Source organism: Saccostrea cucullata, unplaced genomic scaffold, assembly GCF_032062105.1.
Source record: "Saccostrea cucullata isolate Sc308-1 unplaced genomic scaffold, CSIRO_AGI_Scuc_v1 ctg176, whole genome shotgun sequence".
Classification (NCBI taxonomy): domain Eukaryota; kingdom Metazoa; phylum Mollusca; class Bivalvia; order Ostreida; family Ostreidae; genus Saccostrea; species Saccostrea cuccullata.
Genome location: NW_026939570.1, coordinates 605963 through 622930, shown reverse-complemented (window position 1 = coordinate 622930; position 16968 = coordinate 605963). Strand labels below are relative to the sequence as shown.

General features: G+C 33.5%; 1 protein-coding gene across 2 annotated transcripts; it reads left to right on the top strand.

Moving 5' to 3' along the window:
* The first annotated feature begins 85 nt into the window (after window positions 1-85).
* Window positions 86-10052, top strand: LOC134253294 (26S proteasome regulatory subunit 7). 2 transcript variants are annotated; one of them, XM_062735810.1, is made up of 11 exons: window positions 86-214; window positions 5121-5158; window positions 6276-6357; window positions 6889-6963; window positions 7086-7242; window positions 7449-7617; window positions 8399-8563; window positions 8662-8749; window positions 8967-9169; window positions 9446-9542; window positions 9798-10052. In XM_062735810.1, exons 1-11 carry the CDS (start codon window positions 145-147, stop codon window positions 9953-9955), a joined length of 1302 nt encoding a protein of 433 aa, XP_062591794.1. In that variant the 5' UTR covers window positions 86-144; the 3' UTR covers window positions 9956-10052. The 2 variants fall into 2 exon arrangements, with proteins under 2 accessions (XP_062591794.1, XP_062591793.1); XM_062735809.1 differs by lacking the exon at window positions 86-214 and adding an exon at window positions 4702-4836.
* Window positions 10053-16968: the final 6916 nt, after the last annotated feature.

Here is a 16968-nt window from a genome sequence, read left to right as displayed (position 1 = left end):
GACCAATTTGAACGAAAAATTTAAAATAGAATAAAAAGAAAACGATTTATCTTGCATTATGCCATTTCTATCTTTAGTACAAAAGAGTTCTGTAGTGAGTTAACATTTTTTCACTTTCAGACTCTGGTATTTATTTTTTAGACAATGCCAGATCATTTGGGGGCAGACCAGAGAAAAACAAAAGAGGACAAAGAAGATGAAAAGCCAATTCAAGGTAAAATATGGCCGATGATATATACACGACCGTCGTGCACACTATATGGAAAATCTATTTACACGACCGTCGTGCAAATAGCTATTGCAAAGTAATGAGATATATACACGACCGTTGCATAGATATTAAGTAAAATCTATCTACACGACCGTCTTGCATATAGCAATTGTATGGAAGGGAATTACCGCCAGAAGTCTATGTATCTTGCTTTTATTCTTATTCTGCCTACTTCTTTATGCTTTGTTATTATTGTAACTGTATGTCACTTTATTGTTTTCATATTCGTCTTTATTACATTTCACTTTGACTTTTATCCTTCTTCATTTCGTCCTTAATGTTTCTTTATTCTTGTTAAGTCATTTTATTTTCTTTTAAATTGATACAGTATCTTAAATGATTATCTCTATTACGAACGTTAACTCAATCACGCTAACAATGAAGCATATTCAATGAAGACGAATACGAGTTGTCCTAATTTAGTGCCGCATTATAACGCTAGGTGGCAGGGGTGTTCGCTAAGAGTGTTGGTAAAATTAGGTAAGCAAACCGGGCCGGGGTTATTCGAGTTTTTTTTCCCAATTTTCTGCCTTAATACTTTATCAATCAACTTAAATTTTCAAATGAACGATGTTTGTTAAAAGTCCAGGTATGTACCCGATACATGCCTTCCCTCGGAAGTCTCGCTAGATGGTAAGATTTCCCTTGGAAGACTGACTACATAGTGATGCTTCCTTCGGAAGACTATACAGTGGGACTTCCCCTGGGTATAGCTAGTCTTCCGTGGGAAATCTCGCTATATATAGCAATTCGCCCCCCACTTCATAGCAACCCCTCCCCCGAATATTTTTTTTAATCGTAAAACGATGTTTATATATACGAACGTTTTCAGTTTTTGAAGAAAAGTTCTCCGTCCTATACACATGATACATGTATGAATTAATATTTAAATATCATTTTAAAAGTGCTTTATAATTAAATCATTTTAACCAATATTTAAACATAGATAATCTTCAATAGTACATATGGATAATGACCCCCCCCCCCCCCCGCCTCCCCCTGGGTTAAGTCGCCCGCGTGGCACTGTGGTTACGGCATCTAGAGTCACGAAGTATAGTAGTACTTAAGGAGTCGATCAATACGTCGTGGGTAAGAATTCCACTGAAGGACGTGGAGTTCAATCCATCGGGTGAGATCTAGACCTTGTTATCCGAGGTCCCGTGTCGCAGAAGGTGCTGGCACGAAAAAAGATCACTGCTCAATGGCTATAAGTGCCAAGTATATAGGACAAATTTGCAGCTCTCCACCGGCAAGATGTGGCTTCTCCTTTTGAAAAAATTCAAGGGGCATTATACAATGTACAATCAAACCACCAAAGTCTCAATATATATACTGACTTCCGGGTGGACGACCTCCTATGGGGAAAGTTTCGCCGGTAGCCACGAAACATTTTCCTAAAATTTTTACTACTGGAAAAGTTCAGCGAAACACTTGTTGCCCCCAACCCTTTTTATTGCAGTACTAATAGTCAGTTTATATATATTAAAAGTCATGTACAGAAAAAAAGTATCCCATGATTTTTCAGTTCTTTGCATAATTTTTTTTAGTCTTCTGGCTGATCACAAATACGACGTAAAGATATAAATTCCATATTGAAAATTAAGTGCTATTTGTAATATAAAATATATTAACGCTGAAAATAAGACAATTTCTAGATGTCTGGATGCATGATAGTTTACTTCGCCAGTGCATTTGGGGTGTTAAAACCCCTGAATTTACAAGGTTTAAAAATGTATATACTAAAGCATTTCTCCCTACGAAATAGGATTTTGACGTTTGTGTTTTTTTATGCTCGTCAAGAAATTTCTGGGAATTTCTGGAATTTTTATTTTTAGACTGTGTGTTATTATTGGAAAAATACTTTTTGGATGGATTAAATATTTACGCTCCTCACTCCTTTGCCCATGTCCCTAGAATCACGCACATGAGCAGTTACTATCTTTCGTGAAATGAAGTTCAGACATTCACTGAAAAACAACCCAATTTATGAGGGTTAACAGTATCAAAATATAACATTTTTATATCAATTATGAGTTTATTTCCAACATTAACTTTAATAGAGTTGTATTTTTCAGACGAGAGAACAGTGACGTAGCAAAAATAAATAGTAAAGTACCCAGGGAAAGCACCTTGACAAGAAAAAAAAAAAGGAAATTGTCCAAACTTGTTATACCAGGCGTCAGAACCGTGGTCAGGGGGTGCATTTTTTATAGGTGGTAGATAGACTTACAACAGGCCAGACAAGATAAAGTGCCATGGACACAATGCAGTATAGGTTTAAAATTTTTGAATATTAGTTCGGAAAATGGACATTTCTTTTCTTTCTTTTTTTTTTTTTTTTTTGCTTACTTGCTCAAAATTGCTTAGCAATGCCAATGAAACTGCTTAATTTACAGTGTGTTATCATAGTTTGGGTTTGCATAACTTCTTTTATTCAATCAAATTTAAATTTTTTCAAGACTTACTCTACTACATTTACAGTTTGTAAAAAAGTTATATATATATTATTGAAAGTCTTTCAGTATAAAATCTCATGTGTGAATGCTTTGACATTTCCTTGTCGGACAGTGGGGCCTTGAAGTTCGGTTGTTTAAAGTACTAATTCAAGAATCTCAGGTTTACTGTAGACCAACATCCCTGTATAATCAGACAAATTGACTGAAATTCCATGGAACATGGTGATAAGTATTTAGTGTTTAATATTTCTTATAGAAATAGAATATTAAATTACATATTGTATTTCAATTTACAACAACAACAATGTTACAGACTGAAAAAAATTTTTGGCAATTCATTGAAAAAGAAAACCCAATTTAAGAAGGTTTTTTTTAACAAATTTAAAATTGAGATGCATGCCATGGAGAAGAGTGTAGATATAAAATTTTTGTTTGTTAGTTCTCAATAAACAAATACTCTGTATTATGACTGGTACATATGTATAATGTAATTTACATGATATTAACTACTTGAGAAAAACATTTCTTCTTTTATTTTCATTTGATAATGAGGAAAAATATAATAATTATACATAGAATTTCTTTGACAAAGTTCATCTTAATTTACAGAGTTGTCAGAATATCATAATCTCTACATATGTTTTTCAAAAATATTGCATCCCTAGAGATAGAATTTAACTGCCCCTTCGTAGCGAATCTGAACTAACCAAGGTGATCTTGTGTGTAGAATCTCAAATAACTTGTGCAGCATCCGGGCTCGGAAATTAAGCAATCTTGTCATTGAAATTTACAACAACAAAAATGTTCGGTGCTGAAAAAAATTATGATGTATTATGATTAAGACATTTTTATGTTTAACATGTTTAATAGTGGCTGATCAAGACTAGCTATTAGAACCATATTTTTGATGGTACAACGTCTTTTCTCTGTGAAACATTCCCAGAATTCCTGCACTAAAATGTCCTTTACGCAAATATATAATTTCATATATAGCATATAAAGAAAAGTATATATATATGAAATTTTCAAAGAAACAAAAAATAACATCTACAATGATTTCAACCAAAATTGCAATAGTTCTATATTTTTTTTTAACCAAACGATTCACTCAAATATTTTGCTGTCGGTTCGTAAGGTCAACAATACAGCTCTCTGATAAGAAAGGCAAAATATCGTATTTTGACATCACAGCTAGTCAGAATATGTGGCTTGATGTTTGTAGGATATAATCAATTTATGTTGATATTTGATGGTAAACTTTCGCTAGCCCCAACGGTACACATAAAAATATTATACCTGTATATATAAAATTCTGAACTGTCAAAATCAATAGTTTCCAAACAGATACATTAAATTTGTTCTTTATGCAAAATTAATATAATTTGTTCTGGCTGTGATTTGTTAATAATTTTTTTTTTAGAGTGTTTTTTAAAGTACAACATATGTGACTACACAAGAAAAGTAAATTTTAGTGCCTGTATATATATTCTGAACTATTTTTTTATAAAAATAGACAGATTTTCATTATCTGTCAATTTGTATTTTGAGAGAAATTAACTTAGACAAAATCATATTAAACTGAGACAAGAAAAGTAATGAAAAGTAAAATATAATTTCCTTGTCTATATTATGTATTTTAGAAAAACTCACCGGAAAAGCTTTACTTTCGATGTAAATTAACATGTTAAGGTTTGAAAAAACACAAGAATAAATTTTCTTGGCGAAAGATTTACATAGAGAGGAAACATTCAACAAAAAAGAATATCTTAATTGAAATCAGTACAAAAATTCAAACAAAAAGAGTAAATACTATGTTTTAAAATACTAATTTGATAGAAATTATTATATCATTTTCATTTCAAGATTAATAAAACATAAAAATGCCAGATAATTATTGATTGACCAATTTGAACGAAAAATTTAAAATAGAATAAAAAGAAAACGATTTATCTTGCATTATGCCATTTCTATCTTTAGTACAAAAGAGTTCTGTAGTGAGTTAACATTTTTTCAGATTCTGGTATTTATTTTTTTAGACAATGCCAGATCATTTGGGGGCAGACCAGAGAAAAACAAAAGAGGACAAAGAAGATGAAAAGCCAATTCAAGGTAAAATATACGTATCCATGAAAAAAGTACTGTCGCGTTTATTTAATTTCTACAGACCAGAAAGACTCGACAGAATTTTCTCAGTTGTTTTGAATTAGTTTGTGATAAATATTTTTCATTAAGTAAGTTAACATATTATCTCTTTAAATCTGAAAGTGAACTATTTTAAAGGCCAATATCTCAATGACCATTACGCACCAAGGATTGTATTATAATTGAGTTATCCATAAATAACTAACAGGAGTAAAGCCAAGTTGCCTAAAAACCCTGAATTTTTTTTTTAGCATTGGACGAAGGGGATATTGCCTTACTAAAAACATATGTAAGTAAAATAACATGAATCTGCTGTCCTATGAATTATGACCTGGTGGGAAAAAATATGAGTAGAGTAATATGTTTTACGGTGTGACCGTTGGGGTGAGCGCAGTTGTACCATTCAAAAAACTTGAAAAATTGATCAGGCACTTCAAATATCAAACCGCACAAGACATCTCGGCTAGCTGTGACGTCACACGACGTCACGGAGCTCGTCAGAGCTTATGGGGACAGCCGAGCGTCTGGCCGAAACTAAAGACCTAGTGCAATTTTGGTCGAAAAACATTGCAGAGGTATTTTTTGTTGCTTTGAAAGATTTCCACAAACTGAAAGCCTTTTATGCTTTACGTTATTATTTATTTCTTTATTCGCGCAAAGGACATTGGGTAGTAAAGGAATTCTGGGAATGTTTCACATAAAAATTTGCCTGACGTATGTACAGATTTCATTCCGAATTTCCTCTGTTCTTATACGTAAGTCAATTGAGCTCGCTTCGCTGCACCGTTATTAATCCTAAATATGTTTTACGGTGTGACCGTTGGGGTGAGCTCAGAACTATACATAGCTTACAGTTGAATTGTTGAATGTCAGTCGGCCTGAACAAATGCAGACTGTGATGTCACCTGACTTCAGAATTTACGGAGACATCCAAGTGGCTGGTTAAACGAGACTTCAAGTCTGGTGCAATATTTTTATAATGAAATAGGTTGTAGAGTAGATGAAAATATTTTCTGTGACTTTTAAGCTTTGTGGAAATAAAGAAAAGTAAACATATCCAGGTAAGGAACAATTGGTCCTTTGTATGTTTGAAAATAAATTCGCATTGAACCTTGGGAGCGAAGGAATTCTGGGAAGGTTTCACACAAAAATGTACAGATTTCATTCCAAATTTCCTCTTTCTTACACGTTAGTCTATTGAGGTCGCTGCACTTGCTATTATCACAATGTCATATTCTGTAGGATTCTTTAATAAGGTACTGGATACAATCAAATGCATTTATTTTCCCAAATGTTTCAAACAGTCTTCATCTTTTGTTGGCCCAAAAGTGAAATTATGCATCAATTATGCACAATTAATGTGTCTGTAGATTTTTATATACATGTATTTTTTTTTTGTCCAAAAGGGAGTTGGCCAGTATAGTAAAGCCATAAAAAGTGTGGAGGAAGATATCCAAAATGGGGTCAAAAAGGTCAATGAATTAGCAGGTATACAGCATTTCTTAACAACAGCATCATGTTCTGTTACAAGTCTATAATTAGAGGGGTTTGATATGTTCAATTATTATTTACTTCTGAACACATACAATTACAGCTAAACAAAATTTAAACATTCTTTATAGATAAATATATAGCAGCAAGTAGATTATGATAGAAATGCCTGGAATTTTAAATAAACTTAACATTTATGTACAGTTTCATTGAAAAAATACTTACTCACACACAAGCTTCAAGCAAGATTTAGGTGTTAAATGTAAATATTGGAAAAAAAGGAAATGTATCATTACAAATACATTTATGTAAATACAGTGTTAAAAAGATAGGATTGATTACTTTGAACCTCAAGGAAAAGGTTGATTAACTTTCCTAGCCTATGGGACAGTTTCATTCTTTAGAATCTGCAAAAATTGAAGTTCGTAAAAATATCATGGTTACAATATGCTTTATGAATTACATCTATAAATACAATCAAACTTGTAGTATACCTATAGTTAAGTTTTAATATTTCGTACATTGTAGGAATCAAGGAGTCAGACACAGGACTAGCCCCACCTGCTCTCTGGGATTTAGCTGCAGACAAACAGACACTTCAAAGTAAGATCAATACTTCAAATTTATCACCAGAAGATAGAGATGTTTTAAAAGTTGCTTTCTTATCATATTGAAAATCTCATTTTATTTCCTAATGAAGTATGTTTTCCGCCTTTTACTTACAGGTGAACAGCCATTACAGGTAGCCAGGTGTACAAAGATCATTAATGCTGACTCAGACGACCCCAAATACATCATCAATGTGAAGCAGTTTGCCAAGTTTGTGGTAGATCTGGGGGACCAGGTGGCGCCCACGGACATAGAGGAAGGGATGAGGGTGGGGTAGGGACACAGTTCATATTTAGTTACAAAAAAATTTCTTTTACAACTGTGGAATTTCTTGTATTTGTTTGATGTAGAATTTTCCTTGATAAAATAATCCTCAAGTAGATTGTGACATGGTGTTTTCTTATGTAAAATAATCATCAAATTCAAGTAACTAATTTATCCAACAAGTATCTGAATCTTCTAACACTATTTCCTTACAGTGTGGACAGGAACAAATATCAGATCCACATTCCTCTGCCCCCAAAGATTGACCCCTCTGTGACAATGATGCAGGTGGAGGAGAAGCCTGACGTGACATACAGTGATGTGGGAGGGTGTAAGGAGCAGATAGACAAGCTGAGGGAAGTGGTGGAAACCCCATTACTTCATGTAAGTCACACCATAACCCAAAAATAGTAACAGGAAGTGGTGGAAACCCCATTACTTCATGTAAGTCACACCATAACCCCAAAATAGTAATAGGAAATGGTGGAAACCCCATTACTTCATGTAAGTCACACCATAACCCAGAAATAGTAATAGGAAATGGTGGAAACCCCATTACTTCATGTAAGTCACACCATAACCCCAAAATAGTAATAGGAAGTGGTGGAAACCCCATTACTTCATGTAAGTCACACCATAACCCCAAAATAGTAATAGGAAGTGGTGGAAACCCCATTACTTCATGTAAGTCACGCCATAACCCCAAAATAGTAACAGCAAATGGTGGAAACCCCATTACTATATGTAAGTTGCACCGTAACCCAAAAATAGTAATATATATCAGAGTAACAAAAAGTGGTGGAAACCCCAATACTTCATGTAAGTTACACTCTAACCCAAAAACAGTAATATCAGAGTAACAAAAAGTGGTGGAAACCCCATTATGTCATGTAAGTAACCCCAAAAAAGTAATAGAGTAACAAGATGTAGTGGCAATCCCACTATCATGCCAAGCATAAACTTTTTAGAGTGTATTCTCAATACCAAGGGTTGTGATCTTTCCTCAGAATTATGAAATTTTGTAGATTTGAAGGTCAAAATGTTCAATCTTGAGTTCAGAGCAGATCCAGTGAGAGAGTATGGTTGGAATGGATTGGGGTAGAGGTGCTTAATCTTTGAAGATGACATAGATACTAGTATCCCATGCTTGTTTACTTTTTTTTAGCCTGAACGTTTTGTTAACTTGGGAATTGAGCCTCCTAAGGGTGTGTTGTTATTTGGACCACCAGGGACAGGTAAAACATTGTGTGCACGAGCCGTGGCCAACCGTACTGACGCCTGCTTTATCCGAGTCATCGGTTCAGAACTTGTGCAGAAATATGTCGGAGAGGTAAGATAGATGATTAGACTTGACACCTCAAAATTTCAAACTTGTAAGGCAGAAGCTGAGATTTTAAATGTACGTTAATGTTAATGCTTGTATTTTAGGGTGCCAGAATGGTTCGTGAACTGTTTGAGATGGCCAGAAACAAAAAAGCTTGTATTATTTTCTTTGATGAAATAGATGCTGTTGGAGGTATGGTCGTAAAAAAATAATTTACTGTAAATCATATTCTTATTTTTCTTTATCTCAACCTTAATGGCTACAAGTATTATACACAAATATATGAAGTGTTGAAAAACAAAATTTAAGACATGAAAATTTAATTCTATTACTGAAATTCATTTGCTAAGGGAGTTAATTGTATAAAGTTTCTGTATATAGTGTCACATGATGTTATTTTTTGGGACAGGTGCCCGTTTTGATGATGGAGCTGGCGGTGACAATGAAGTCCAGAGGACGATGCTGGAGTTGATCAACCAGCTTGATGGTTTTGACCCCCGAGGTAACATCAAGGTTCTCATGGCAACCAACAGACCAGACACCTTAGACCCTGCACTTATGAGACCAGGGCGTCTGGACAGGAAAATAGAATTCGGCCTCCCAGATCTAGAGGTAGAACAGAATTTAATAATAAATCTTTATCTCCCAGATCTAGAGGTAGAATCAAATATAAATAAAATGGACTTGTGCTACAGATAAATGTTAGTGCAGACTGTACTAAATATTTCTGAGATATCCATCTTTTTTATGCACCCAGATCAAAAGATCGCGGGTTATATCGTTTTTTCCCCTTAAAATTTTATGTTTGCAGGTTGAGGTTATAAAGATGTATATTCTTTTTTTGTTTGCAAAAAACGAGAAAATATTTATGTCAGTTTTCCTTTATAGGGAAGATCTCACATATTTAAGATCCATGCCAGGTCTATGAGTGTAGAAAAAGACATCAGATATGAACTGCTTGCTAGACTTTGTCCTAACAGCACAGGTACGTTATAAAAATATCATGGTATTAACATTTACAACATTTGATGAATAGTAACTTGCTTTTAAAATGGATGGTATTTTGGAGTATTTTTTATTTATCTGGTTTAATGTAGTAGACACGCTTACAATTTTTAGCTCAGCTGATTTAAAAATTTCCGGCATCTGTTTGTACATTAATTACAAACGAAAAAGGGGTACTTTGTTAGATAGGAATTGTTATGATGCTTGTAATGACTGATAAAACTGTAATTTACAGGAGCTGAAATCCGCAGTGTTTGCACTGAAGCTGGTATGTTTGCCATCAGAGCTAGAAGGAAAATGGCCACAGAAAAAGACTTTTTAGAAGCTGTGAACAAAGTGATTAAGGCATATGCTAAGTTTAGTTCCACTCCCAGATACATGACATATAACTAGACAATGTGAAACATCCAGTGTTTATGTGACTTCATTCATCATGATCTGCCTATAAACAGAGGCAGTCTGTATCGGCAAATAAATGTTTGACAACTGATCTGCTTTAATTTGTGTTTGCTCATAGCAGTTTAGTATTCTTCTCCCATTAAAGTTTCAATGTTTTACCTTCAATAAACAAGATACACAGTATGGTTGATAGCAGATATTTTTGAAATGAAATTGGAGCTTAATATAGATTTTATAAACAAGTAAATGTCATAAATGTGTATGATAATGCAATGAATGTTCAGAATTATTCTTTAATTCTATGAAGTTTAGAAATGAATAACATTAATATTTCATGAAATTATTTTAAGCATATTAATTTTAACTGTGAGTCTCTGAATAGTGTATAATCAAAATACTTCAGAAGCTTCCTGACATAAGATTCCGATTTATTCAAGTGTTGACTTACAGGGTAGATGGAAAACTATGAATGAACAAAGTTGTACATGAAGATACCCAGGACTATCTCTTAAAACTTCTCAAGAACAGCAAATCCATGATTAGTTATACTGGTATATATAAAGAAGCATAGGGGTAGGGTTAAGCCACCATGAGCAATCTGAGATTTACTTGGGAATTTATAGGATAGGAAAATTTTTGAAAATCTTATCCTCCATGCACCCAATATTAGTCGTATTTATATGTTAGCATCCCCATGTAGTGTAAATTGACGTTCAAACAATGACCTAGGGTAAGATGTGTTGAACTTCAGTTTTCTTGGTTTGAGTTTCAGACCAATTTGACTAACATAGTGGCTGGATCTTTGCGATTTTACTTACACATGATCTTGTTGAGATGACAGAAGAGGATATCATCAGCAAATTCGAGTTCCTGTAAGGTGGAGAAAATGGACCATGTTATACCTCGTTTACAATCACCTATTGTTTTATTCATAACCCAATCAATAACAAGAATAAGATTGGAGAAATGATGCATTCCTCACAGGCACCTGACGTTACTTATTTTTCTTTTAATAAAAAAAATGTACTCTTACCTTATAATGAACCAAGGGGTTTATTATAAGGTAAGGGTATATTTTTTTTATTAAAAGAAAAAAAGTAACGTCAGGTGCCTGTGGCATTCCTGTCTGGCCCCAAAGTTGACTGAAAAACAGTCTGTATCTGTGTCATTGAGTATATGACTGAACATTCAAACTGTGTAGAGAAGCACTTGATGAGGGTTGTTTTTTTTTTTCTGGCACTCGAATGCTTTTAAAATTTTCCAAAGTGTGTCTCTATAAATACTATCACAGGTTTATTTGAAATCTATAGAGTTTATATCGTGTGGTGTTTTTCGTGCATCGATTGCTAACATGATGATTTTCAGAGTGAATATTTGGTCAATGTAGCCTTTCCGTTTTCTAAATCATGCCTGTTCTTGTCATAAGATATTGTGTAACTTTCTGTCAATTCTTTTGATAAGTAATTTGCCAGTTTTTCCAAAATTCCATTTAACTGTTCCAATCCCAAAATTCTTTTATCATAGATCTTTTATGTTGGCTTTTGTCATTTCCAACTTTTGTATTTTGGTCTCCCATTTCGAAAAGGACATCGTGCTGTGGTGTTTTGTAAATTTGTTGCTTTATAAAAAGCATCTGCATGTGTCTTCATCTTCTGCACCATCAGTTGGTTCTGTACATAGCATTGAAAGACAGTGGTCTTTGCATAGATGGAATGGGAGTTGGAAAGTTGGAAATGACAACAGCCAACATTAAAGTTCTAGGGAAAAAGAATTTAGGGATTGGAAAAGTGATTACTGCTAAATTTTATCAATAAGGCAATTGTGATTACAATTCATTTCCACTACATTTTGAATTGTACTTAATATCAATCCGTACATGGATTAGTCGCTGGCTAACGAAAGAGACAATGTAGCTGTAATGTTGCGGTAATTGTACTTTGTGTAGCGGTATGAGCATGCAATGATAATTTTGAAAATGTAGTGGTAATAAATATACCCCGTGTAGAGGGAGTATAGAGGATGGAAAAGAAAGATTCACGCATACTGCTCTCTTTTCATCTACAAGTACATGTAGGTTAGCCGTGTGATCCTGCCACACGAGATGGAATTCACTATACTGTGGGAAGCCATCAACACGATTATAAGAACTAAAAACACAATACGGTACTCTAACAGGGAATGCATGTTGTGATCCATGATGTAATTGATATTTCTTATTAACACTCTGTTTATGAAATTAAATCCGAGTTTTAATGCTTTGTAGTTTTTGTCAGTAGGTAAGTGTGAAGGTCAAGGCAGATTGTTATTGACATTTTGTAACAGGTGTGCCGACCGAGATCTGATGGTATCACGTACTTTTTTATGACAAAACTCTTGACATACCAAATTTTTTATCTTTGTAAGACATAACAAAAACATACAATCATTTCATAATATTTATCTCTTAAAAAAGAATTTAATTAAGATCATATGAAAAATGCAAGATAACAAATAAAAGTACATGAATGCAATTTATATGCGTACATATCTTAGTGGTAATCCGTAAAATATTTTTGCACAGTGTGAAAAAAAAATTATGTTTGAGTTGAGAAATAACTTTATCAAAATACGTTTCTTCATATACTGATGCGCAAAAGAAACGCAACAAGCAGTAATCTACAAATACATTGTATTTAATTTTTTTATCATCAGCTTGGCCGAGATCTGGTGCCCATATTTTGGAAAAAAATGAAGCTGATTGAATTCTATAAAAAAAAAAAATGTATTCTATGTCAAAGTACAGCCTTTTGGCAAATAACTAGCTCAGAACTGTAGCTCTCTGAAAAAAAAAAATATTGACAGACCGGAGAGCTGCAGTGCCACCCATTGAAAAAACTGTATATTTATTGCGAAAATGCGCCCTATTCTGGATTAATTCTTCCAAATTCTAACCTCAATTGCAAAAAGGCTAGATTTAAAAACATTCCTTGCTCCTCTATCAAGTTCTCTCGTAGTTGATATCTGTACCAAAATGGCAGTATAAATAGACGAAATTTTCGATGTTCTCAATTTCAGCTCCAGGATGGATATAAACAAAAATTATAAGGAATGATTTGTTGTGGGAACAGTGAAAGAATATGTTAGGAATACACGGTTCGTATTATTTTGAGATGACAGTTTGAACACATGGAGAAATAAATGGAGAAACAGCGCACTTTTTTGTTCGCAATAAATATAGTTTTTTCAATGGGTGGCATTTTAGCTCTCTGGTCTGTCAATATATTTTTTTCGAAGAGCTACAGTTCTGCAGCTAGCAAATAACCTGAAATTTCTGTCAAGGAGTTGTAAATATTTCAGTCTTGATGTAATACCTTTCAAAGCAGGCTATGGACTATACATATACAAGCATAACATATAAATTTAATAAATTGAATTAAGAAATACATAATTCAAGTATAAACTCTTCAAACTATTTGGTTTAAACTAATAAAGAAAACAAATATTGTTATAGTAACTCATGTAAGTTCAAATGACGCAGTATGCAAAGAACAAAGATAAAATGCAAAAACTGTTAAAGTATTCTACGTTTAATATTTAAATTATCGAGGTGAAATAGAGTTAAGTGCTTTCAATTTTCTTAAAACAATACATACAGAGATGGAAATTTCAAAATTTGATAGCATTAGACGGAAGATTTTTTCAGATATTTTTTGATTGACAATTTTGAAAAAGGGGGGGGGGGGCTATGGACTATACATCTGATAATACTGATATGTTTCCTTAAATGATATAACATAAGTATATTACTGCTTGTAAAAGTACATTGTGACATGACCCGGCGAGTTTTCCTTTGAAGTCAAGCATACTGTAACTGCGATACAGAACACTTTTTGTGGGCGTTTCGTATGCAAATGAGCAGAAACTGTACTGTATCTGCAGAATATCAACGATACAGTACGGTTTATTTTTAGCCATGACGGAAAGCTGTATCTGTACATACAGACACAAAATCGTTCAATTCGCATGAAACATGTAGCACTGTTAGTATTTACTCAAAAATCGGATTCAAAAACTTAAGAAAAGAGGGAGTGGGGCAGTTCACAAATGAATACTTTGAACACCCCCCCCTAAAAAAATCAGTGGAAAATCGTATTTCGTGGGGTTAGATTTATATCCAACCAATATACTATGTGCGTGATATCGTTACTTATTGATAAATTAAAAAGCGTATGTATACAAGTTTACCAAAAATCATTTACGAAAGTGAAAAAGAAAAAAATCAAGGAGGGTGGGAGGGGGGGGGGGGGCGGGCTCCAGTGATTACTCGGATCCCCTTTGGTTACACTACATTTTATTAAAAACATGAAGTTAAATATAGGTGGGCCCCATTCCTTTCATCTGTTTATATCAATTTTGTATATGACGACCGGAGGAGGACATTGTCGGACATTTCTCTCAGATTACGTTTTCCCCGAAGCATTTTTGTTTCAAAAATATTCCTGCACAATTCTTATATATCAAAATGTTTTGCATTAATTAAGTCGAGGCTTAATTTTAAAAAAATATCAGCAAGAGCTGAATAGAGAAAAAAAAAAGCACTACGTAATGAAATCTAAATTTAATTTTTTTGGAAAACAAATTATATTATGCATCCCCTAAATAACTATTTTAAAATGATAAATACCTGCACGTCCACCTCACTCGGGATTTCAGTTGCGAATGATTAAATGGGATACTAAATCAGCTTTCTGCAAAATCATCTGATTGGTTGAGTGATATGTACCCAAATACGCATGTAAATTAGTGAGGTCATAAGAAAGGTCATGTCACAAGTCATTTAGAATACTCGTTTCCTACTGTATCGGAGATACAGGGCGGGGCCCGGCTCGAGCTATCGCTCTCGCCTCAAGCCCCGCCCTGTATCTCCGATACAGTAGAAAACTCGTACTCTAAATAATACTAATTGTTAAAATTATATTCTAAGAGTCATTTAATATTTAATGAACAATTTCATCTGCATATAAAATCATGTTTATGCACTTGTTTTTTTTTAAATTCAAGAAATGAAACAAAAACGTAAATATTCAAAATTCACAATACAAGTTAACAAAAACTTTTTAATGTATGTCAGACTTACATTTTATCGGTGTTCTAAAAGAAAAATATAGTTTTCGACCAAGAATAAACTTCAATTTAACTTCCAAACAAGGATAAATTCTGTGTATGCAATAGGGCTACGGACAATGCCGTTTCATGTCTCTATTTTTTTGGTTATCATCTTGGAAAAAAATTGATTATATAATTAGATTTTGACCAATATTTTTTATTTACTTTGTATTTGTATTATTTATAACAATTCAACCCACACAGTTTCAAAATATATACATAAACATCAATTTTCTAATGTCTTTTCGTTGTCAAATGTCAACGACTAAATGTAGCATATATTGTTGATGGCCGAACTTATGATTAAAAATTAACAATCATGAACTTTCAGCAAATTTTTGACATGATTTGGGGTGGGACACATTATATTATATATATAATTTTTTACAGCTATTTCTTTACCATTTGTTTGTGTAATGAACAACTCAAGTATATAGTCACCCACCTGATGCAGTAGATAAAACAGTCTCCTTTGCACTAAAGTCGCTCAGTAAGGAGTGGATCCTAACAAATATAATGTCGGTTCAAAAAATTCCCACTGCGAAATGAGTACAGATCTAAATTTATAATCCACCATGATAAATTAATTGCATCCCAAAATCAGGGACATAAAAAAACAACCAACTAATATACAATAAGGATATACTTTATGTGAGTTTATGTTAATTCATGCGAGCCCGTCTCTGTTTTCTTCGACTAGAACTTGTTGATTGTCCACATTCTGACGCCTTGGGTTTGAGCAACTTTGCTATTATTGCGTCAAGAAAATGTTTAAATGAATGTTTTATATAAATTTCCGAAAATGAAGGATATGGAGATATCGAACAGTATTCAGTATCAAAGTCCATAAAACAATACAAAATAGGTGCAGAGCAAACACGGACTTCCAAAACATCAGTCAGAGGCGGGATCAGGTGCCATGGAGGAGTGAGCATCCCCTGCCGACCGGTCACACCCGCCGTGTCCTTGTCATGATCGGGAAATAACGGGAAAATCCGTTGTCAATTCAGCGTATAAATAATGGACTAACAATTAGTATGAAAAACGTCAGTCAGCATTTGACTCAATAATAAATTGTATTTGTTGACAAGGTCATTGTATCGACCATAGACCTTACGAAATGATGACTTTAATTATAGGGCTGTGCAATAATATCGATATTTCAATATATTGCAATACAATGGCAAAAAATATTGTATCGCAATACGATTTTGTAATATCGATATATTGGCAATATGCTTACATTAAAGAATTTTGTCATTAAATATAAAAATGAACTTATGAAAGTTTGTTATTAAGTCAAACAGTAAGTCAGAAGTTGTTTTGTGGGAACATTTCAGAGCATAACTTAAATGAAATCAATAAGAAATTTTTTCCGTGTTGGTTACTTATCATGTTATGTACATTCTGCATGTAAATCAATGTAAATATAGTAAGAAAATGCCATTTTTATGACATTGAAGATATTGCAATACATATCGCAATACAGTTGAAAATATCGCAATATATCGCAATACGAAATCTCGGGCCAATACCCAGCCCTTACTTTAAACGAGACTGTTTTGCATAATAAAACTAACGTCGAAAAATGAGTAAGAAATTAAACTCATTAATTGTTTTTAACATATTATTTTTTACGTTTAGACATTCATTAACAGTAACTGAAGACAGAAATTGAAGGATACATTTCAGGTCAGCCGCAGTCCATTCCTCAACATATTCACTGTTTTGGCATTGATAGTTACCGATACATCCCTGGCAGTAACAAGAGAGATTCCTACTTTCCACTTTCAGCGATGTCTGCGTATTTCTTACCTGATGTAGTTTCCTAGTTATAATTAGAGTTTCTACTACTGGCACAT

Coding starts and splice junctions, on each gene's coding strand:
- LOC134253294 (XM_062735810.1), top strand. CDS start 145: ATGCCAGATCATTTGGGGGCAGACCAGAGAAAAACAAAAGAGGACAAA. Junction 6,358..6,888: donor AAAGGTCAATGAATTAGCAG/GTATACAGCATT, acceptor CGTACATTGTAG/GAATCAAGGAGTCAGACACA. Junction 7,243..7,448: donor GAGGAAGGGATGAGGGTGGG/GTAGGGACACAG, acceptor ATTTCCTTACAG/TGTGGACAGGAACAAATATC.